At 40.0% G+C, this 23,352-nt stretch overlaps 1 protein-coding gene across 1 annotated transcript in view; it reads left to right on the plus strand.

The window, feature by feature from the left end:
- rad50 (RAD50 homolog, double strand break repair protein) overlaps positions 1-23,352 on the plus strand; it is a 39,231-nt gene that overhangs the window by 11,016 nt on the left and 4,863 nt on the right. The window contains exons 11-22 of the mRNA XM_039674476.2: positions 1,949-2,131; positions 3,648-3,805; positions 4,358-4,533; positions 7,175-7,412; positions 9,373-9,562; positions 10,332-10,458; positions 10,561-10,754; positions 12,648-12,758; positions 12,920-13,012; positions 13,101-13,214; positions 15,939-16,066; positions 17,558-17,782. Coding sequence (XP_039530410.2) covers positions 1,949-2,131; positions 3,648-3,805; positions 4,358-4,533; positions 7,175-7,412; positions 9,373-9,562; positions 10,332-10,458; positions 10,561-10,754; positions 12,648-12,758; positions 12,920-13,012; positions 13,101-13,214; positions 15,939-16,066; positions 17,558-17,782 — 1,937 coding nt within the window. The remainder of the gene's footprint in view (positions 1-1,948; positions 2,132-3,647; positions 3,806-4,357; positions 4,534-7,174; positions 7,413-9,372; positions 9,563-10,331; positions 10,459-10,560; positions 10,755-12,647; positions 12,759-12,919; positions 13,013-13,100; positions 13,215-15,938; positions 16,067-17,557; positions 17,783-23,352) is intronic.

The following is a 23,352-nucleotide window of genomic DNA, read 5'->3' on the forward strand; positions in this document are numbered from 1 at the left end:
CTTCAAGTCCCCCAAACTTGCTTCAAAGATTTTCAATTGTAGGATAGGAAATCACAAAATGTATTTTAATGCTGTCAATTAATAGAACCAGGTGCCAACACAATTGCTTTAAAAAAAAGTAATATAAAGATAATTGTTTACTTAAGTAGTAAACAACAAGCATGTTTGCATGTCCTCACTAACCATCGTTAGTTTTTCATTGAATATCAAACAAATAAAAAGTGCAATTAATACCAAAATGTTGCTGCTGCTAATATAATCAATCAAAATCAATAATCGCTAATCGAGAAGCTATTACCTCACGCAGACACACTTAAAAAACTGTTTTACCTTAAATGTTAAAACAGAGTCAGTCAAAGATGGAGAAGTCCTCGAAGAGAAGTGACAACATGTAGAATACAAGACGTCTCTGAATGGTTAGTTGATGAATTTATGTTGCTGATGTGGAGTTAACTATCTTCAATAAACATGTTCTGTCATGATAATTTATAAATCACTGCGACTTTCTATTGAATGTGAAAAGATGGATGCTAAAGTTTGAGCTGACTCACAAACGTATGCGTGTTCCCGGGGGCGGGGTTTATGCACGTTTTAGGGTTGGTGATGTCACTAACCCAGGAGGAAGCTTGTGTAGTCCCTACCAGCCGTTTGTTGTAGTCCTTTCTTTAAAGCAAATATCTTCCTTTGCTTTGAACTTTGAGCGTTGTAACTTCGATAATGTCATTTATGCTCAAACAGCAACATTTCACACTAACTAAAGTTAGAAAAGTGAAATCATACTTTACCACCCCTTTAACGTGTGTGCTAGCGTATGCGTACAGCCTTTCAAAAGTATACTCCATTTGATGGCGTGCACAAACGCAGACGGTCCGTTGTTTGCGATATTTTTCTCCAGAACTTATGACTGAAAAAAATGTCGTCTTCTGAAATAAAGTTGCGTCTATCTTACAGTATAACCCCGTCACACAACCGCTTGTCAATGCATGTCTGTTGTTGATGCAGGCTTCGGTATTTTGGGTTGTTGTCTCTTTAGGTCCATTTTCTACTGTGAAATAACAGCCGGGCCAGTGTTGCCAACTTGTGGATCAACTCATTTGTCTGAAACAAATTCAGTCCGCATGTGCGAGCTGCGTTTACAAAACATATTTCATCTGTCAATATTCTGTTGGTTTCCTCAACTAAATCTTATGGGTCAGATTTACAAACGGCTTGCACCAGCGCAATCCCTCTTTTGGCGTTAAAAACTACTGTCAGGCTTTACTGAAGACATACAGTGAAAAAATAGCAATGAAACCTTATTGCATATGCATTTAAAGGAGTTTCCTTTTCAGATGTAACATTTATAGGACTGTATTTAAATAAATTATAGAATGTAATCTACTAAGATTTGCGGTAGTCAATTTACTGGTGTTTGCCACATTATTTAACGGCCACAAAAAGCATGTCTTGTCCATTTAGTGCTTGTCATGTCTGCCACTCCAGCCCGATCTCATGAAAGTTCGTGTCTATGGCACGAATGTCATTTCTCGTGGCATTTATACGCCAAAAACAGTTTTTGCGTGTATTTGGCACGCGATTTTCGCGTACATATGATACGCACTTTTTTTGCGTATAATACGCACGAACTCCCCACCCCCCTAAACCTAACCCAGGGTTTTTTAGTGCGTACCATATACACGAAAAAAACACTTTTGGTGTATAAATGCCACGAGAAATGACACTCGTGGTATAGATACGCATCTTCATGAGACTGTGTTGGCCACTCCCATCTGCGCTTTTATGGGATTACAGTCTCACGCTACTTTGCCCTGTTTGGTAAATCTGGCCCAAAATCTGAAAATAAATTGTAGAAAGAAAGCAATACTAACACTGCAACTAACAAAACTACCATCATCGACACCCTGCATTACTTTTGTATGTGTTTTTCTTAATGTACGTGTGTTTATAGGAGCGTGAGCTTGACAATGCCACGCAGGCCTGCACTGTGGACAATCTGAAGGCAGAAGTCGTCGAACTACAGAGGGAGAAAACTGAACTGGATCAGGCCCAGCGCAGACTGGACCAGGAGATGGAACTGCTCAACACACACACCAGGGCACATGCAGAGATGGACATGCTCAAGAAGACCAAGGTGAACACACACATCATTCTCGCCCACAGCTATATCACTGGTAGCCCAAGACTGGTTTCCCACTGAAGCTGAGCAGGGTTGAGTCTCTCAGTATCTGAATGGGAGACTCCTGGGAAAAAAAAAAACAGGTTGAGGCCAGCAGGTGGCGCTGTTCACCCCTTGGTCTGTGTGGTGCTAACGCCCCAGTATAGTGATGGGGACACTACTCTGTCAAAAAAAGTCCTGTCCTTCAGATGAGATGTTACACCGCAGTCCTGACTCTCCAGTTGTGGTTGAGGAGAGACCGCATGTACAGTATTGTACATTAGAAAAGTGCTTTATTAACCCATTGTGATAACACCTTTAAGCCTAATTCTGAAACAAATGCAGAAAACATAAACAAAACAAATTCCTTGGGGCAATAAAGGGATGCAGAGGGGGTCAGACCCCGATGGGTTAATTCGCTGCTGGTTCCTTCAAAATGATTTCCTATGGGGTTTTGTAATGAGGTTTTTCAATTTACGAGTAAAATAAAAGCCTGTGGTTAACATAACTTGATGAAACTAAACTGAACATTTGAACAACACAGAAACATCCAGGATTCAGATAATAATTTTGAGATACTATATTCTATCCTACAAAATTCAAGTTCTAGATGTGTATTAGTTTGCCAGCACAATGCTTTAGTATAGAACTGTAACACTAGATGTCAGCACAGTCTTTCTGTGAACACCTTATATCCTCCAGTCATTTATAAACACTAAATCACAAAAGAATTTGCTATTTATAACAATATGTACATTGTGTTAAATTTCAGTTTCAACAAAAAAAAAAGCTTAACTGATGCCTTTTAAAATGAAAACTAATGCTAGGCTTATTTTAAAATGTTTGATGGGGCATCAAAATAATTTATAACATTCCATGAGGGAGAAGCAAGAAATGATTGGAAATCAATCAAACACATAATCCATTATAAACATTGCTCATCCTTTTCTTGCTATGATCATTTTTCTGATAAATGTAATAGATTGCTTGTAAATAATTATTTCTTCAGGTCATGTCAAATCTATAAAAGAGTTTGTGTCCATACAGGAATTGTGTTCATACAACTTTTAAAAAGCAAGAGTGTTTGCAATTTCCACTCCTATTCTGTTCATACTTTAAGAAACATTAATATATATATATATATATATATATATATATATCCGAGTGTGGCATAAAACCAAAGACAATATATGCTACTTTTTTATGGTTTGCAAAATAGAAGTTTGCAGATTTTTATATACAGTATATGGATTAACCAAATTATTCCCATTATTACATTTATCAAAACTGTGAGATATTAACTGGACGTCACTTAGGACCAAAGGCATCCTTTCTAGGCTGTATACAGAATATACAGCACAGTCATGTCTGGATAGTGTGATCTATATACTCAAATATAGCAGTTTATAATCAGTGCTTATTGCAGAGGCTTGCAAATTGACAGTTTTATCCAACTAGAAAATAAATAGTTCATCTCTGCTTCGGATTCCAGATGGATAAAGAGGAGCAAGTGAGGAAGATCAAGTCGAGACACAATGAAGAGCTGGTGTCTCTGCTGGGACACTTCCCAAGCAAGAGAGAGCTGGAAGACTGGATCCACTCCAAAACCAGAGAGATCAACTCCACCAGAGAACGGCTCAGCAAAATGAAGTCTGTCACACTTTGAGTAGTTTTCCTGCAAACCTTTATTACAGTAAGCTAGAGAATGCCATAAATGATGATATTCAGTGCGAAGGCCTATAATGTGTCACGCAGTTCTAATGTCTACGTGATAAGCGACATACACCCATGCATTGACACTGATGTAGCAGAAAATACTGGCCTTTGTCCAACCACCCACACACAAAAATCTTATACATATTTGGTTTTGATTCCGAGTTAAGGTCAGGTCATCCTCGGGTCAGTGTAGTTTTCAATGATGTCTGATATAGGGATGTCTTGCAAATATGGCAGATATGACTCACAAACTGTTCATAAGTTCACACACATCAATAAAATACATGTTTATGTGTAAAATAATATCGGAGAATTTAAAATTTTCCAAATGCTGTATTTGCACAATAAAATGCAATTATTCTCCAACTTACTCTAACTTTAACAGTGCTGGCATTTATTAATTCCCAATAAATGTTAATATACAAGTTGCAGCCTTCAGATAAATTAACTAGCATTACTAGACGAGTCTTTTTTTATTTTTCGTAGTAAGGAGCTTGCATCTGGAGAACAGAAGAAGACTCACTTCATGGCAGAAATCAAACGTAAAGAAGAGCAGCTGGTCAACTATGAAGAGAGACTCTTCAACGTGTGCGGCAGTCAGGACTTCCTGTCGGACCTGAGCAAACTGGAGGATGAGCTGGAGAAGTCTTCTAAACAGAGAGGTGTGGTCACGCTTATGCACACGAAACATTTCAGATCCACACTAAATATACATTATGTGCGTAAATCTTCAGAATAATGTTAGAAAATGTTAATAAAATGGACAAGTTGTATATGAACCCATTAGGGTCGAGGGATGCATTTTGTGTGTGATGTCTTTTTAATTCATTGATGTCATTTGAAGTCTTTGAAGCTTTTCAGATGTAGGTTCTGTGTGGGCCTGCTTGACGGTAAATTACTGTTTATTGGTAAACCGGATATAGACTTTTTTGTGCCAAGTATGGCAATGACTGTTAATATGAAGTATCAAACTGGGACCCACACAGCTGAGTTTATGTAGTCCACAGTAGTTACACAACCTGGTATGTGTGCAAATTCAGAACATCCCTGTTTTTCTCAGTCTTCCGTGTTTTGAACGGCAGTGGGGCGGCACTGGGGCGGCAGTGGCTCAGTGGTTCATGTGGGTTGTCTACGAACCGAAAGGTTGGTGGTTCAATCCTCGGTTCCACCTGGCCAAGTGTCGAGGTGTCCATGAGCAAGACACCTAACCCCAGCTGCTCCCGACGAGCTGGCTGGCGCCTTGCATGGCTGACACCGCCGTCGGTGTGTGAATGAGCGTATGAATGGGTGAATGTGAGGCAATATGTAAAGCGCTTTGGTGGCCATTAGGTCTAAGAAGGCGCTATATAAATGCAGTCCATTTACCATTTACCATTTGAACGTGGTTATCGGAAGTGTTGGGAAAAGTAACTTTGAAAAGTAATGCATTACAATATTGCGTTACTCCCTTAAAGTTGCTTTAAGCGATGTCACTTCTTGCTGACATTCAACGTTTTGTCAAAACGGAGGCTAGCTAGACCCTCCCTCATCCGCGCACTAACCCCCCAAACCCCGCCCCCAAATCATTCTTGTCAGTTATTGGCTGGAACAGAGTTTTTTTATGTTTCGTGGTGCTGGTTGCCCCAGTTTTGTTTTGGGGTGTCGACTGAGACCACAGGTTTTTTACAGTCTGTTCACGGTAGGGCTGGGTAATAAATATCGATTTCTGGATATTAACCGATTCTCATTTTTACGAGCCGATATCGATTCTTCAATCTCAAGAATCGATTAGTCATCCTGTTTCATTTGAATGAATGGAACATTATATCGCGGCTGCGCGCATCCAAAAAATCGCAATAATCTTTGTCCTTTGTTACTATTGATGAAACAAAGTCTCAATTTTCAAAGTACCTCCATTTTCTTTAGAGATTAAAAAACATAAATAAGGTTTATGGTTTATAAATAAGGTTTTGGCGCTGTGGCGTGAGATCGCTCTGGCGCAGCTCAAGAGAAGCAGCAGGGCTGATCTTTCTTCCGGGTTAATAATACCAATTACAGCGCGAAATAAACATGAATGAGCATCTGAAAGTGTGTTAAAAGAGAGTACTTATCGAAATCCCTATCATGTCACATTGATTCGCTCAATCATCGTTTGAACCGTGGAAAGACGTCAGTTAAACAGCTTGTAATCAATGTCATTTATCGTCATATTTACCTCAGAAAACCCACATAAACTCGTTAGTCACCTAGAAAAAATAACTCTAGAGAGGTGCATTTTGCTAAATATATACACCATATTACATATGCATTATAATCTTAATGTTCTTTAATATTTAATGCATGTTTGAATAAATCTGGCAAGTTTTTATGACAGCCACCATTTAAATGTTTATATTTCATATAATCTACTTATTATAAAAATAAATAAAAGTGTTTGTATAGCTACAAAACAGTTAATTATTACCTTCATATTAGGCTAATGAAGCCTAGTAGGCTACAACTAGACTCCCATAGTTTACAGCATTAGTTAAGAGATTTGATTTCCTTGTAAAAATTTGCCATTTATTGTAACTGATATCCAAAATAATCAATATCGAATCGAATCGGAATCGAAATAGAATCGAATTGTTAAATTTGTGTCAATACCCAGCCCTAGTTCACGGGACACAGCTAGCGGATAGTGTGGAGATGTTTGCTGTTTGTGCTAAAAAATGTTTTGGCTTAAAAAACACGTGACATCATTTAAAGGGATACTTCAGGATTTAGCATTAAGCTTTGTATTAGTAGAAAACCTGTAGTATTTTCGAATTACCATGCTTACCATGCTACCGTCATTTTTGCTTGTGGTTTAACTGATTCCTCAAAGGTCAGAAGCAAGTACATTGGTCAATAAAGTGAAATTAAATGCATAAAAAATTGTTTTATTGAACCTATTTAGTTATTGAAAATTTGCATAGTATTCTGATTCTGCATTTCACTCGATTTTATTAATTTTGCTGAATATTTAATCTTTTTTTGTGCAAGTGAGATGAGTAAATGCATGTTCACATTTAGTCTAGAAGTAGAAGTCTAGCATCATGTTCATACACAACGGCTCTGCACTTACCCATGACTCTCTCAACATGAGGACAGGAGAGCTGTCAGTCAATAAGCAGGAAAACAAAGTAACTTGCATTACTTATTTGAAAAAGTAACTCAGATTTTTTGATGGAAATTTTAAAAGTAATGCGTTACTTTACTAGTTACTTGAAAAAGTAATCTGATTACGTAACACAAGTTGCTTGTAATGAGTTGTCACTGATTCTCTGTGTCTTCTCTTGGCAGCCATGCTGGCGGGCGCCACCGCCGTGTACAGTCAGTTCATCAGTCAGCTGACAGAGGAGGGCGAGCCCTGCTGTCCCGTGTGTCAGCGCGTGTTCCCCTCAGAGGCCGAGCTCCAGGACGTTATTAATGACATGCAGTCCAAGCTGCGGCTCGTCCCCGACAAACTGAAGAACACCGAGCAGGACCTGAAGAGAAAAGAGCGCAGGCGTGATGAAATGATGGCACTGAAGCCCATCAGGCAATAACAGTTTTCTGTCACTCTATTATCTATCTGTCCATTCTATCCATTCTATTTTATTGTTTATCACTTTAACTATCCATTCTTTACTTCATGTTTATACTTCCATCATTTACTTCACTTATCCATCCGTCTATCCATCATCCATCCTCCTTTTTACCCCTTCATTCCCCTATCCATCCACCTGTTTACCCCCTTCATTCTCCATACTTCTATCCATCATCCACCTGTTTACCCCTTCATTCCCCATCCTTCCATCCCTCCATCAATCCACCTATTTACTACTTCATTCCCCATCCATCCATCATCCATACACCTGTTTTCTCCTTCATTCCCCCATCCATCCATCCCCTGTTTACCTCTTCATTCCCCATCCATCCACCTGTTTACTCCTTCATTCCCCTATCTTTCCATCCATCTACCTGTTTACTCCTTCATTTCCCCATCCATCCATACATCCACCTGTTTACTCCCTTATTCCCATATCCTTCCATCCATCTACCTGTTTACTCCTTTGTTTCCCCATCCTTCCATCCATCTGTCCATCTGTTTAGCCCTTCATTCCCCCATCCTTCCATCTGTCCACCTGTTTACCCCTTCATTCCTCCATCTTTTCATCCATCCATCTGTCCACCTGTTTACCCCTTCATTCCCCCATCCATCCATCCATCCATCCATGTGTTTACTACTTCATTCCCCATCCATCCATCCATCCATCCATATGTTTACTACTTCATTCCCCCATCCATCCATCCATCCATCCACCTGTTTACTCCTTCATTCCTCCATCCATCCACCTGTTTACTCCTTCATTTCCCCATCTATCCATACATCCACCTGTTTACTCCTTCATTCCCATATCTTTCCATCCATCTACCTGTTTACTCCTTCATTTCCCCATCCATCCATACATCCACCTGTTTACTCCCTTATTCCCATATCCTTCCATCCATCCATCTGTCCATATGTTTGCTCCTTCATTCTCCCATCCTGCCACCCATCCATCTGTCAAACTGATTACTCCTTCATTCTCCCATCCATCCATCTGTCCACCCGTTTACTCCTTCATTCCCCCATCCTTCGTTCCATCCATCTGTTTATTCATTCATTCCGCCATCCTTCCATCCATCCATCCATCCATCCATCGACCCACCCACCTGTTTACTCCTTCATTCCTCCATCCATCCATCCATCCATCCATCCACCTGTTTACCCCCTCATACCCCCATCCTTTCATCCATCCACCTTTTTACCCCCTCATACCCCATCCTTTCATCCATCCACCTGTTTACCCCCTCATACCCCCATCCTTTCATCCATCCACCTTTTTACCCCCTCATACCCCCATCCTTTCATCCATCCACCTGTTTACCCCCTCATACCCCATCCTTTCATCCATGCATCTGTCCACCCATTTACTCCTTCATTCCCCCATCCTTCGTTCCATCCATCCATCTGTTTACTCATTCATTCCCCCATCCATGCATCCATCCATCCACCTGTTTACCCCTTCATACCCCATCCTTCCATCCATCCATCCATCCATTCACCTGTTACCCCTTTATACCCCATCCATCCATCCATCTATCCGTCCACCTGTTTACTCCCTCATTCCCCATCCATCCATCCATCCACCTGTTTACCCCTTCATACCCCCATCCATCCATCCATCTGTCCACCCGTTTACTCCTTCATTCCCCATCTTTCGATCCATCCATCGATTCACCCGTTTACCCCTTCATACCCCATCCTTTCATCTGTCCATCTGTCCACCTGTTTACTCCTTCATTCCCCCATCCTTCTATCCATCCGTCCGCCTGTTTACTCCTTCATTCCCCATCCATCCATCTGTCCACATGTTTACCCCTTCATTCCCCCATCCTTCCATCCATCTACCAGTTCCTCCATCCATCTATCCACCCCTTATATTGATAATGATGAATAATTTTTGTATTGACAGGCAGTCCATAGTGGAGCTCCAGGAGAAAGATCTGCCAGAGCTCAGAAATAAACTCCAGCGTGTGAACCGAGACATTGAGAAGCTGAAAGGAGACACTGAGGAGCAGGAGACGCTGCTCGGCTTACTGATGTCTGAGGAAGACACAGCCAAGGCCTGTCTGCAGGACGTCTCCCTCATGGATCGCTTTCAGGTCTTAGCTCATCTCCAGCCAGCCCAAGCACAGAAAATAAAATCCAGTAACATGATGCAGCACATCAGAACAACACAACAAATACTTAGACTTATTTATTTATCACATAGTAGAGTCAGAACACTGCAGTTTTGTGATTCTTATTAAATAAACACAATACGGCAAGTTTATTATTTACTTAATCGCAAGTTATAGTCATATAGCTTTATGAAGAACAAAGCAGAAGTGGTGATCCGGCTGTAAAGGTGCACAATGCAGGATCTTCAGTTACTTTATCTTTGCCTCTCATGAGATATATCAGTTGCACACACAGCAGAACAACTCAAGAGAATACCAGCGGGAATATGAGTGATGCGCTGTTTTGTTCATTATATTTTTTCAAATATTGTGTTTATCATGCATAAATAGCATTGTGTATACAAAAGAACAGTTACGCTAATAGTAACACTTTACGTATCATCATAAAAACATAAGTATAATGTCTAGTATTCTGACAGGTTACAGATAGATGTCAACAAGGCAATAGAAACAGACCGGACAGCTTAGCCAAATGCTCCTTTAGATCCCAGAAGCAAACAAACTGTGCTAATATACACTCATGGTGTGCTGTACTACTACCTAAAAAAATCATGATGCTAACCTTAATCTCCATAGAAATCTTAGTTGGCCAGACATTGATAGTGACAGAGTCCAGAGAACGTCGATCGATATCGATATGTCACACCTTGACAAGATATATTTTTATTGAACTGTTTCCTGTCATATGTAGCTTGACCTGAAGGATGTGGAGAGAAAGATCGCTCAGCACGCAGCCAAGCTTCAAGGAGTTGACCTCAGTCGAACCATGACGCAGGTCAGCCAGGAGAAACAAGAGACCCAACACCGCCTGGACACCAGTACGTTCAGCTCTACATGTAGAATACGTAACAATAAGTTCTAACATCTACTGTATATGACCCTGTTTATCACTGTCTCCATGTGATGCTCCTCGTGTTTAGCATGCAGTAAGATCGAGCTGAAAAGGAAACTGATCCAGGACCAGCAGGAGCAGATCCAGGCCTTGAAAAGCAGCGTAAACGAGATTCGTGGAGAAAAGCTCCTGATCTCCAGCAACATGCAGAAGCGTCAGCAGTTGGAGGAGCAGTGTGTGGAGTTCTCCACTGAAATCCAGACGCTCCAACGAGACATTCGAGTGAGCAGCGCCTCTCCACTTTAATGTGCCTTTCATTCACACTGAGAAAAGTTCCCTTTCATAGGTTCACTAGACACTCCGTCATTAGCTGACATTATCGAAACAGGTGTGGCGATTGTCTAAAACGTAGGCCATGAACCCTTGGATGGTTGGTCTGGTCTGGTACTGTCTTGTATAGACCTAGGTTAGAAAATATACCCAAGGTTGCATCGACTTAAAGGGATAGTTCACTTTGAAATTAATTTTTGATATGTTTTAGCTTACCTCAAGGGCATCCAAGATGTAGGTGTCTTTGTTTCCACAGTATTTTCAATTTTGACATTTTTCAGTCAAACTGTTGTTGTCTATCAGTCATACACTGGAGGCTATGGGGGTCCACCAAAGAGCATGCACCGAGAAGTCAAAATTAAACATGATTTAATGACTCGTTAATGTAAGTACACATTGATGGCCTAAGACACGAAACGAGCGGTTTGTGTGAGAAAACGAACAGTATTTATATCGTTTCCACCTCGTGTAATCACAGTGACGTCCAAGTGATCTGAATCAGTTGTGCAATGTCCAACTGAACCGAACTGAATCAGTTCAATGTTACGCCGGAAGCGATCGCTTGCGTGTGACGTCACTCAATATTTACACGGAGATTTCGGAAGTTTTACCTTTTACTAAACATATTTAGATATACCGAAATCGTCTTCCATTGCGGTTTCCCGTATATCTAAATATGTTTAGTGAAAGGTAAAACTTCTGAAATCTCTGTATAAACAAAAAGTGACGTAGGCGCGCAAGCGATCACTTCCGGCACATGTGCAGACCGAAGCGTCCGTGCCGTCAGATTATTTTGTCATGGCTGTGATTACAAGAGGTAAAAACGATATAAACACTGTTTGTTTTCTCACACAAACCGCTCGTTTCGTGTCTCAGTCCATCAATGTGTACTTACATTTACGAGTCATTAAATCATGTTTAATTTGGACTTCTCTGTGCATGCTTTTTGGTGGACCCCCTTAGCCTCCAGTGTGTGACTGATAGACAACAACGGTTTGATTGAAAAATGTCAAAATTGAAAATACTGTGGAAACAAAGACACCTACATCTTGGATGCCCTTGAGGTAAGTTAAAACATATCAAAAATTAATTTCAAAGTGAACTATCCCTTTAATTTCTTTCCCAGGTTGTTATGTTGCCCTTTTCTTTTCCACCCTTTGAGTCTTGGGAGAATGTAAAAGTCTTGGAGTATTTTAAGTCAATTTCACTGCTATGTGAAAAAATCTAACAGTTACAGAATGCAACAGTGCGTTTGTCGACCCCAGAGAGTTGAAGGTTTACGTTGAACACACAAACCAATGGGGTAAGTCTGAGCAGCTGATGTTGCTTTGGGTGAGAAATGCTATTTGTAAAGCTTATGGGCGTGTGGGTTATCTTCGCCTCTGGGCACTTTTTTCAGCTTTTATAATCTTGATATTGACCTGTTCCCAGTTTTTTGCTTGAGTGGGGTGTCAATCGTTCATGGTTGTCAGTGTTTTATGTTTGTGCAGTCACGGTCACGGACTGATAAACCAGCAGTTACCTCGTAGTGTAGTGCTGTGGTTTACTGTTCGCTTTGCTTCAGCTCCTGTCTCAGCATTAAATTAACCCATGAAGGGGAACATCTGATGTATTTATTCAGTAAAAATGCATCAAACTTTTCAAAAATGATGGTAATATACATATTAGTATAATAGTATAATGGCTGCTGCAAATTCAGCTTTGCCATCACATGAGTAACTTCACTGCTGTATTTCACAACAGTTTTTTTTTTTTTACTTTCAAAACAAAATCTTACGGACCTCAGACTTTTGAACGATGATGTAATCCTATTTTTACTGTTGTGTCATAATTTGTGTGTATTAGGATGCAAAGGAGCAGATGTCTCCTCTAGCTGCAACTCTGGAGAAGCTCCAGCTGGACAAACAGGACATTGCAAAGCGCAGGATGCAGAAACAGGAAGAAGCGCAAGAAAAGGTGTTGGTTCATTTGTTTTTGCATTTGTCTGACTTATAATTTATGTTTACTGTGAAATTATTCACCACAGTGTATTTTATGAAAGGTTGTGGTTTTTTTCTTTAATGGAAGACAAAGTCATTGCTTATCAGAGTTGACTAAAGCTTTATACTTTGTTTTAGATAAATTCAATCAAGGACAAAGTTAAAAACGTGAGCCTCCTTGAAAGAGAGATCACCAAGTACATTGAAGAGGGCAAAGACAGCTACAAAGAGGTACGGCAGAAGAATGTGCAATCTCTTAGCTCTCGTTTCCCAAGTATTTTTTTCCCATATATTTTCTTTTTTACTTTTTCTAATTTAGCAAAAAGAAACTGAGCTACAAGAGGTGGACAAACAACTACACGAGGCTGAAAAACAGCGAGAGAAGACCAATAAAGACATGGGCAACATCCGACAAGATATTGACACTCAGAAGGTCAAGCAAAGCTTCTTGTGTTTTTACTTTTGTTAGAATGGTGTCGTGTAAATTAATAGTTTTGTTAGAATGGTGTCGGCCCCTAAGTTAATAACCAATGATTTTTGCAATGGAAGTGAATCGATCAAAACTAACTTTAGCTGGACAATAACTTTATTCTAGAGCTGTTGTAAAGCCAAGACAATCTGTTACTTTAATTTCCCATTATCACTGTAAAGCTGCTATGAAACGGTCCATATTGTTAAAGGGTTAGTTCACCCCAAAATTATAATTCTGTCAGTATTTACTCTCCCTCATGTTGTTCCAACCCTGTAAGACTTTCGTTCATCTTCTGAACACAAATTAAGATAGTTTAGATTACATCTGAGAGCTGGATCACTTCTCCATAGGCTTCTTAAGGGATTTAAACTTGCCGGCCCAAAAGTTATTAAAGGCATTGTTAAAATAGTCCGAGTGACTACAATGGCTCAATCTTATGTTTATCAAGCGACGAGAATACTTTTTGTGTGCTAAAAACAAACAAAAATAACGGCTTTATTCAACTATTCATTTCGTTTTCTGTGGGCCTCAATATACCTCGAGAAACTTTGAATGACTTCTGCAAAATTATTCAAGCCCATCATGGCAAGCATCTTCATTACTTAGTAGAACATCCTTATGCTGTTATGACCTGCTGCAAACAAGATGTTTAACTAGACACCAGCTTCTGGCAGCCTTTCTGAGGAATCTTAGCACATTACTCATGAGAAGTATTACCCCAGCTTGGGTTTGTGTACTGCAACCGTCTTCTTCAAATCACACCAGATATTTTCAGTGGAAGTCAGGTGACTGTGAAGCCACTGTAGAATCTTCCAGGACTTCTTCTGAAAGCCTGGAATTTGAGGTAAGCTTGGGATCATTTTCCTGTTGGAAGGTCCAATGACGCCCAAGCTTCAGCTTCCTCTCTAGGATTTCCTGATACTTTAATGAATCCATCTTTCCTTCCACACGTATGCTTCATTCTTCTTCCTCCAGACATACCGCTGATCCATTGGGCCGAAAAGTTCCATTTATGTTTCATCGCTCCACAGTTTTGCTTTTGGGTTAGTTGTGGTGTACCACATGCGTTTAGCAAGCTGAAATCTCAGTGCCTGTTGCCACCAAGTCTTGTTGCAGATCTTTTGCAGCACTTTTTTCACTCGAGAGTTTTTCTTAAACTTGCATTCTCAGAAATCTGGTTGCAGTTATTTATAGCTTCCTTTTTCTGCCCTGTTTTAGGTAGTGTAATCACTGTTACTTTAAATTTGAACTTGCAAACTATGCTTCCAACACTGTCTCTAGGAACATTTAATGCCTTTGCAATTTTTTGTACCCAGTTCCTTGTTTGTGAAGGCGATGATGTTTTCTCCAACTTTGTGGACCAATCTTTTGACTTAGCCATATTTCCAACTTGCAGTCAAACATGACACTCAACAAACGTAGCTAGTTTAGATATTTCATGTGTTCTAGCTCAAGCACACCTGGTGCAACTATTGAAGCCCTTGATTAGTTGCGTCAGGTGTGCTTGAGACAACTTCTGTTTTGCAGATTTGTGTTATTGTGAGGGATTCTGTTCAGGGGGTTGAATAATTTTGAGACTTCAGAAATCATTCAAAGTTGCATTTATGTAATCACAGATGGACTTGATGATGGTGAGATCAGATCTCCCTGTGGAGCACCGGCTGTTGTGCAAATAAAAATCTCACTGGATTATTAGAATTAATGGCAAAAGAAAAACGGATATTTCCTACTGACACACTACAGCAAAATATATAAATAACTGGTTTAAATAAAAAAAAATTGGGGGGGTTGAAAATACTAAATTGCCTTGGATTTTTGCTCAGGACTGCATAAATTAATGCGTTCCATCGATTAAAAACAAAACAAACAAAAAAACGAGTAAATCGCAATTTTTTTCTGAAATCGGATTAATCGTAGCTACAGTACCTAACATTACCATACAGTATAGCTATTAATTTTAACATTTATAAGGCTTTAAAAATATAACACCATTTTATTTAACTGTCCGAAAAACAATCTTTACATAAACCCATAAAATAAATGTCACATTTACGTGTCCTTCAATATACAGTATAAGGGCCCCTTTTTTTTTCCTTTTTTTTTTTTTCTCTATTGGCCCAGTCAGACCGGCTCAGATTTTTTACTTGCCCAGTCAAAATGCACAAGAAATTGTTTTCATTGCTTTTGACCCATATAACCTTGTAAAAAGTGCTTTAAGATTTTCAGGTAGGTCTAACAGAAATGTATTAAAGTTATCAAACACTTCGGTTTTCACTGCATAAAGTATAAATTAAATATAGATTAGTCCTTATTAAAGATACACAGTTGTTCAGTCAAGAGCTGTGAGTGATTTTCTCTCTTTAATTTGTTCTTTGATTATCCTTAATGACAGACTAAAGCAGGTTTAAAGCGGATCTGACGCACATTTTCTCACTCTTATCATATGTAGGTCACAAATGTATGTTACATATCTATCACATCTCAAATCTTTACATTCATTTGTTTTCAATGCATTTTGTTGAGTGGTAATTTATAAAAAAGCAAAATGAATGCTGATTAACCAGCTGCACACACTTGTCTGAAAGCATGTATCTGCTTACATTTCTGTTTTTCCTAAAAAAAAGAAAGCATGTTTTTCTTTTTTCCATTTTTAATGAGGATATATGATTGTGTGATGTTCAACAGGTTCAAGAACGCTGGCTACAAGATAACTTGACCTTGCGGAAGCGTGTGGAGGAGCTGAAAGAGGTGTCTAGAAAACGTGAGGCTTTGCTTAAGGAGATGGGAAACATGCAAGTCGTGCAGTTGCGCAAGTATGAGATCACTTATACCTCTAATGTACAGCTACCAAGTAGGGCTGTCACTTTTGAGAAAAATCTAATTCGAACGGTTATCAAATATTAAGCAATGTATTCGAATATATTCGAATTTCTACGAGCTGCCCCTCCACCACCACCAAAAAAAAAAAAAGAAGAAAAACAATGTAACGGAGATTCAATCACAAATTTATCTACAGTCTGACATTCATAAACAGGACTCAGGCCTGTCTGAAAAAAATCTTTGACTTAAGGTTTTAAACAGCAGGTTATCAACTTATATGAATGGTCTTGCCAGCCCATCTTGCGTTGTTCCACACAGTTATCAATCTACATGAAGTGGCACTATGCATAGCCAATCACAAAATTAGGCTATATGGAAAAAGACTGAATCGGAACAGCATGGCACAAACAATAACTTGACAGCTTAAACAACAGCAGGAGTGAGGCCTATAGCCTAGCCTAATTAATTTCTTAATATTGTTTGCAAGAAACACCAATTTATCAACTTGATCTGGAGTGCACACACAGGTATTTGCGCGTCAATGTTGAGAGAAGTGCTATCTACGGTGTAGAACCCAAAATATTTCCAGACACTACTTTTTAGATGAGTTGGGGTCGTAATTGTCCGCTCAGGCTGGCCGTTCTGTACGTTATCTTCCATTTTCAAAACGGGGAGACTATTGGCAATTATTCGCTTGATTTGGTCAGGGGCCGACGCTACAATACGTTTGGGTCACACACCGGAAGCGCACTTTCTCATCAGTGTATGGCCAGCAATATTGTTATGTTTAATGACATGAAATGAAGATAATGTCTGTTCTATGTTATTAATGTACTGTACAATTAAATACAATCGTTGCTGAGTCTGCAGTCTGAAAACTTTACCTCAGAGCATCCGTTAACTGAATGAATTGAGAATCTCACCTGAAAAATCCAATAACATCAGCAATTGTCATTCAAGCAGCTGATTTCTGTAAAAAACTAAATGTATAGCCTATTGCAGCATAGGGTGAAAAAAATAATATAAAAAAATAAATTATAAAAATAATTTAAATTTTATATAAAACTATATAAATGGGCCGTTGCTGGACGCCGCGCACAGACGCCGAATGGCACCGCCGGTGTGTGCTCACTCATAGAGAATAATGTGTTGGAATTTTAAAGATGTGGCGCTGCGCTTCTCGTCCGGTGTGCAACCCATGGCACTTTAAATTTAAAAACCGGATAGTTTATTTATAGTTCGAATACGGATATACGGATATATCGAATAAAAAGTGACAGCCCTACTACCAAGTGCCAGTTAGAAAGTCCTGTTAATGTTCAACACTTTCTATATGCTGAGTATGTACTTTGGTTACCATAACTCTAAATGAATCTCTCTCTCTCTCTAACTCTTAGATTTTGCTCCTAACCTGTTTAAATGTTTACAAAGGGTAAGAGTTCAAATGAGTGTGTATCTTAAAGTGTGTGTCTTCTGTTTTCAAGTGAGCGGCGAGAAGTGGAGCGAAAGTTGGATGACCTGAAAAAGAACCGCAGTGTGGCTGTCGGTCGACAGAAAGGCTACGAGGACGAGATCCTTCGTTTTCGTAAAGAGCTCAGTGAAGATCATTATAGCCGGGCTGAGGATCTCTACAGAGACAGAATGATTGTCATGAGAACAACAGAGTTGGCCAATAAAGACCTGGACATCTATTATAAAGCCCTAGACCAGTAAGTGAGTTTTGTTATCAGGGGTTTTCTGAAGGGTAATTTCAGGTAGTGGTTTGTCAGAGTGTGTAGGTTTGGTTTTGATGTGGTTCGGCAGACAGCAAGAAGCAACAATCAGCAACAGGCCACGTGTGAGATTACCTAGACTGAAGGAAGTCTGACTCAACTTTCTAGCACTAATGGCGCAGTTGAATCATCACTAACTGGAGGGCTTAATATCCCAGGGACTCCCCAAAAAGATGCTTAGGTGTTGGTAGAATAAGTAAAATGGTTTGGTAATAATATGAAGAGTTCAGATGCAAAAGCCTCTAAGTGCCATTTGAAATTTTCTTCTAAAATGATCATTTTTATCAAGCTTGTATATTTAAGTTCCGTAATTTCACTTAAATGGCAATGAAGATTGCCTATTAGTTGTCATTTAAGTGAAATTACTGAACTTAAATATACAAGCTTGATAAAAATGGTAATTTTAGAAGAAAATTTCAAATGGCATTTAGAGGCTTTTGCATCTGAACTCTTCATATACAAAATTTGGTCTAAAACACTATATTACACATTTATACACATTTTTGTATATTTATTTAGAAACTATTAAGAAAGCAATTTTTCATACAAGAGCAAACAATAATCACTGCAATACCCAGTAAAGTTAGAATAAGCTACAATGTGAGTAAAAATTCAGAAAAATAATAAAAAGAAGGCATAATTTTATTTGCAGGAAATGCCTTAGATTGTTATTGTACTTTAAAGGTCTCATGACATGAGAAATCAAACTTTTGACACATAAGAGGTCTTTTTACCATTAAAATATCCTAGAAGTTGTTAAAACATGCTCCTTATTAAAACTAAAGCATTTATCCGAGCTACAAAAGCAGTTTGTTAGGATATAACAGGGGTCTGTGATGTCACATGGGCAAAAAAAACTATAACTTGTATCATATGATCTTTTTCCACACAACTGTGGGACTAGTACTACCACTACACTCAGGTCCTTGTGGAACTATACTGGTTCTGATAATATTTGAATGTTGACTCTACTGCATGAACACCCTGGGTAAGTGGTTCGCGGCACAAGCTCTGACCACTCAGTTACAGTTTACTAGATCTTTGTACAATTTACATTCATTTGCCACCTCCAAATTTGAGCTCATTTTCATTGGTCTCTGTTCTGCACAAATGTACAATTTCAGCAACAATAAAGCATTAAGCATTACTATGATTGAAAATGGTGGTCAAAATGATGTTGCTGGTGTCTGTTGAGGAATATACAGAGGAAGTCACAAATCATTATCTTTGGTTTGGATCGTATCGTCTGTGTCTTCAAAGAAGTTACATCAGCAAGGCCTGTGGTTTTCTAAATTGTTCCATCGTCATCTGCCTATCTTCAATGCAGAGGCGTTATCCAGAATTTTTAACCGTTAATCTTCAATTTATTATTTTTATTCTTCAATATATTAAGTTTAAATTGTCAATGGTTTTTCTTTACTTTATAATAGATCGCAGTTGACAGTAAAGTCATTTCACTCCAAATACTGAATAGTCAGTACTTGAGACACAGCAGCTAATAGTGGTCCATTAGTGACTCATCACTGCTCAATTGTGATTAATCAATAAATCAACAGCATTTATTGCATAATTTCTATTTTCGACTGTATTCAGTTTGCACCAGAAATGACAGTTTTTTGGCCTAGTTGTGCAACTCTCTTAAAACCACAACAGATTCTTTCAAAGTTTCAGGGTTTGTCATATTGCTTCTAGCAAACACCGGAAATAGCTTATCATTAAATAAAATAAATCAAATAATTCGGATATTTCAGTAAATATTGCATAAAATAAGAGATTTATTTTCCCCCATTTTGTTTGTTGACTACTTTTAATGTTTTATAGTTCGTATTTTTGGAGTCTTTAAAAGAAAAAGATGCTACAAGCATCAGCCAATTTCATCCTACTGGAAATGACCTTAATAGAGTCACTCGACAAATGTGTAAGGGAGGCAGCACCTGTGTTAAAAACTGGTAGAAAGTGGTCAGCAAAGAAATCTGTGGTAGAGGCAAAGGCTGTCCTTCAAAATGGGATATCATGGAACAGGTACAGCATGGAAGAGGGAGTTTTGGGCTCAGTTTAGCTCCTCCTAAATGGCACAAGGCAGGCCCAGCTCAAAGGAGGAAGCTGGTAGTCAACGAGGTGCGAAAGCAGGAGGAGAGCATGCGGTGTATAAAGGCCATTTCCCAGGCCAAGCAGGGAGAGTGGATGAGATGGGAGAGTGTGGAACAACGCAAGATGGGCTGGCAAGACCTTTGGTCAATGGAAGAGAATAGGATCAGTTTCCTTATCAGGTCAACATATGATGTTCTCCCATCACCGCAGAACCTAAACCTCTGGGTAGGCGAGGATCCCTCTTTTCCTTTGTGTTCATCACCTGCCACATTAAGGCAAATTTTGACAGGATGTAAGGTGGCTCTTAGCCAAGGTCGGTTTAATTGGCACCATGACCAAGTACTGTGATTGGCTTTAGCATTCGAAGCCAAGCATAACATGACCAATAAGTTGCCACCTATTCTAGCAAAACATTACACCCAGAAGACAATATTCCACCGTCCAGGCGAGCAACCAACTAGAAAAATTGTCGCCCAGGACAACTGGAAGCTACTAGGGACTGAAAAAATGCTGGCTGATCTTGATCAACGTCTTATTTTTCCACTTGAGATTGCCATCACTAACCTATGACTAGATCTTGTTTTTTTTGGTCTGGATCAGCATGCATTGTTCAACTGATAAAGTTAACAGTGACTGCGGTATGCTCATCTGCTCACAAACAAGTAAACATTCACTAATAAAATAAGAATAAATAAACAAATTTCAGATGATCGCACACATAAATACAATAGAATTAATGACGTGGTAACATGGGCTAGGATGAAGTTCAAACCAAGGAAATCAAGAATTATGGTGATCAGAAGCGGGAAAGTGACAAGAAAGTTCCAGTTTTGAGAACAGGTGGAGATGATTTCATCAATTGAGGAAAACCTAATTAAGTGCCTAGGGAAATGGTACGTTGCATCCTTGACTGACAGATGCAACTTTTCTAGGACAGATGCAACTCTGTCCTTTTCTAGGACAGAGAAACAGGCAGATGTATGGCTCCAAGATCGAGGAGTCAGGACTGCAAGGGAAGTTCAAGACCTGGCTCTTCCAGCACGGTCTGTTACCACGACTAATGTGGTTACTGACACTTTATGAAGTACCTATAACATCAGTTGAAGGAGTCGATCAGGTACAGCTACCCCTATCATCTGTGGTGGAAGAGTTCAAGGTGGCAAAGTGTCGGGTTGTGATGATGTATCAAGACTCCACTAATGGAAAAGTCAAAGCAGCAGGCATCACTACGAGATCAGGACGCAAAAGGGCAGCTGACACATCAGTGGCGCAAGCGGTAAGTCCATTGAAGCTGAAGGATATCATCTGGAACCCATGTGTAGGGAGGCAAGGACTTGGGTCCACCCACTTCCAGCAGTGGGGTAAAGCAAATCCAAGACAGAGGAGGGACATGATTCAAGCCGAGGTCCGACACCTGGAGGAAGAAAGGCGCAGGTCTGGGGCCATCGAACTTGGAGCACAAGGTGTCCGGACAAAGTGGGACCTGCTGAAGCAGAAGATCACATAACCTGAGATCTGGAGACTGGAGCCCTTTTGCATGTCCTTCCTGCTCCGTTCAGTGTACAACACTTTTCTATCACCAACAAACCTCCACAGGTGAGGAATGAGGGATGACCCATTGTGTAGTAGGCTATGTGGAGAAAGGGGAACAATGGTGCACACACTGGCAGGATGCAAAACAGCTCTTAGCCAAGGAAGATACAGGTGGCACCATGGCAAGGTTCTCTGTGAACTGACTGACATCTTGAAGTGGGAGAGGCAGAAAAAATGCCAGACCAGTGCAAGGCGGCAACATTCATTCAGTTCATCAGAGAAGGGGAGAAACCACCACCCCCCAAAAGGAAGGAAAGAGCCTCTTGCAAGTAGCACAATCCTGGGAGTTGAGGGTGGACCTGGGAAGGAAACTAGTCTCCCATGTTGTGCAAACATCACTGAGACCGGACATGGTCCTATGTCTGAGGAGGTAAGGAAGATAAACTTCCCATGGGAAGGAAGATAAAGGTCCCGTGGGAAGACGGGTACGAGGAGGCCTATGAGTGGAAAGCCACTAAGTATCAGGACCTCGTTGAGCAGTGCAGGGCCAAAGGGTGGTAGACCCTGGTGGCTATTCCCGGTTGAGGTCGGGTGTGGGGGTTTCCTGGCGCAGTCATTGTGGAAGACACTCACAGCTCTAGGTATAGCAGGAAGGGAGAGGTATGCAGCTGTCTGTAGGTTGGGTGAGACAGCAGAAAGTGTGTCTTGCTGGCTCTAGAATAGAAGGGAGGAGTTGAGCTGGGGGCCAGGAGGAGGTGGGCAGTGACTGGCCACCACTGTTAACACGCCAACTGGAGTCATGCACTACAGTCAATGACTGAGTAGATAGCATCTGTAAAGATGTATCCAATAATAAATAGACAAATGAAAGAAACATGGAGTAAGTTTTTCAGGTTAATCTGACAGTACTGTTTCGGTATGAAATACTAAAAAGTATCTAAAAGTCATTGTGGCGAAGGGCATGGTTTTGCAAAGTCTGTAGCGGGAGAGAAAGGAGGGAGCAGCGCGGTGAGTAAGTAGGTCAAGTGCAGATAATGAACACCTGTGTCTGATTGCAGTAATTGGCATGAAGAGACCGCATATAAGTCGGTGGGAACGAGAGAGCAGGAGAGAGAGAATAAGCTCACAATTCACTTAGATGAACACTCGCTGTATCAGCTGTATCAGTTCACGATGCACACTCTTCCCTCTGTACCAGCTCTCAGTTCACGACGCACAAACACTCTTCCCACTGAATAAGCTCTTAGATCACAACGCAAAAAAACTCTTCCCACTGTACCATCTCTCGGTTCTTGATGCACAAACACTCTTTCCTCTGTGCCAGCTCTCAGTTCATGATGCACAAATACTCTTCACTCTGTACCAGCTCTTAGTTCATGATGCACAAACACTATTCCCACTGTACCATCTCTCAGTTAACGTGTTGTGTACGAGTCCTGAGTCTCTCTCTCTTACACCTTTTCTACCAAAAAGAACTGGTTCAGAACTGGTGCTGGTTCAAAGTTGGTCCGGAGTTGGTTCAACTTGCGAACCCTTTCAGAACCTGTTTGTTTTTCCACTGACTAGAGCGCACAGGGAACGACGTCTTTACGTCACTGTTTACGTCGCCATACGTCTTAGCTAGAAACGCTTGCAAGTACAACGTTACTTTGGAATTTTCTCTAACTCGTGTACCAAGAAGGCTTTAAAAACAATTGAAATATATAAGTCATTTAAACATTTCTTTTGATATGTAATCTTTTCTGATTAGTTATGTACCCCTGTCTTGTGTCTTTTTTTTTTTTCTTTCCATTTATTTGTTCTATATTGTGAGAACAAATAAAGAGAGAATCATTGTGTTTCTGCAAATGTTTCTCTTGGCTTTGCGATCCTATATTATGGTC

Source organism: Pimephales promelas, chromosome 19 (assembly GCF_988280905.1).
Source record: "Pimephales promelas chromosome 19, fPimPro1.hap1.1, whole genome shotgun sequence".
NCBI lineage: Eukaryota > Metazoa > Chordata > Actinopteri > Cypriniformes > Leuciscidae > Pimephales > Pimephales promelas.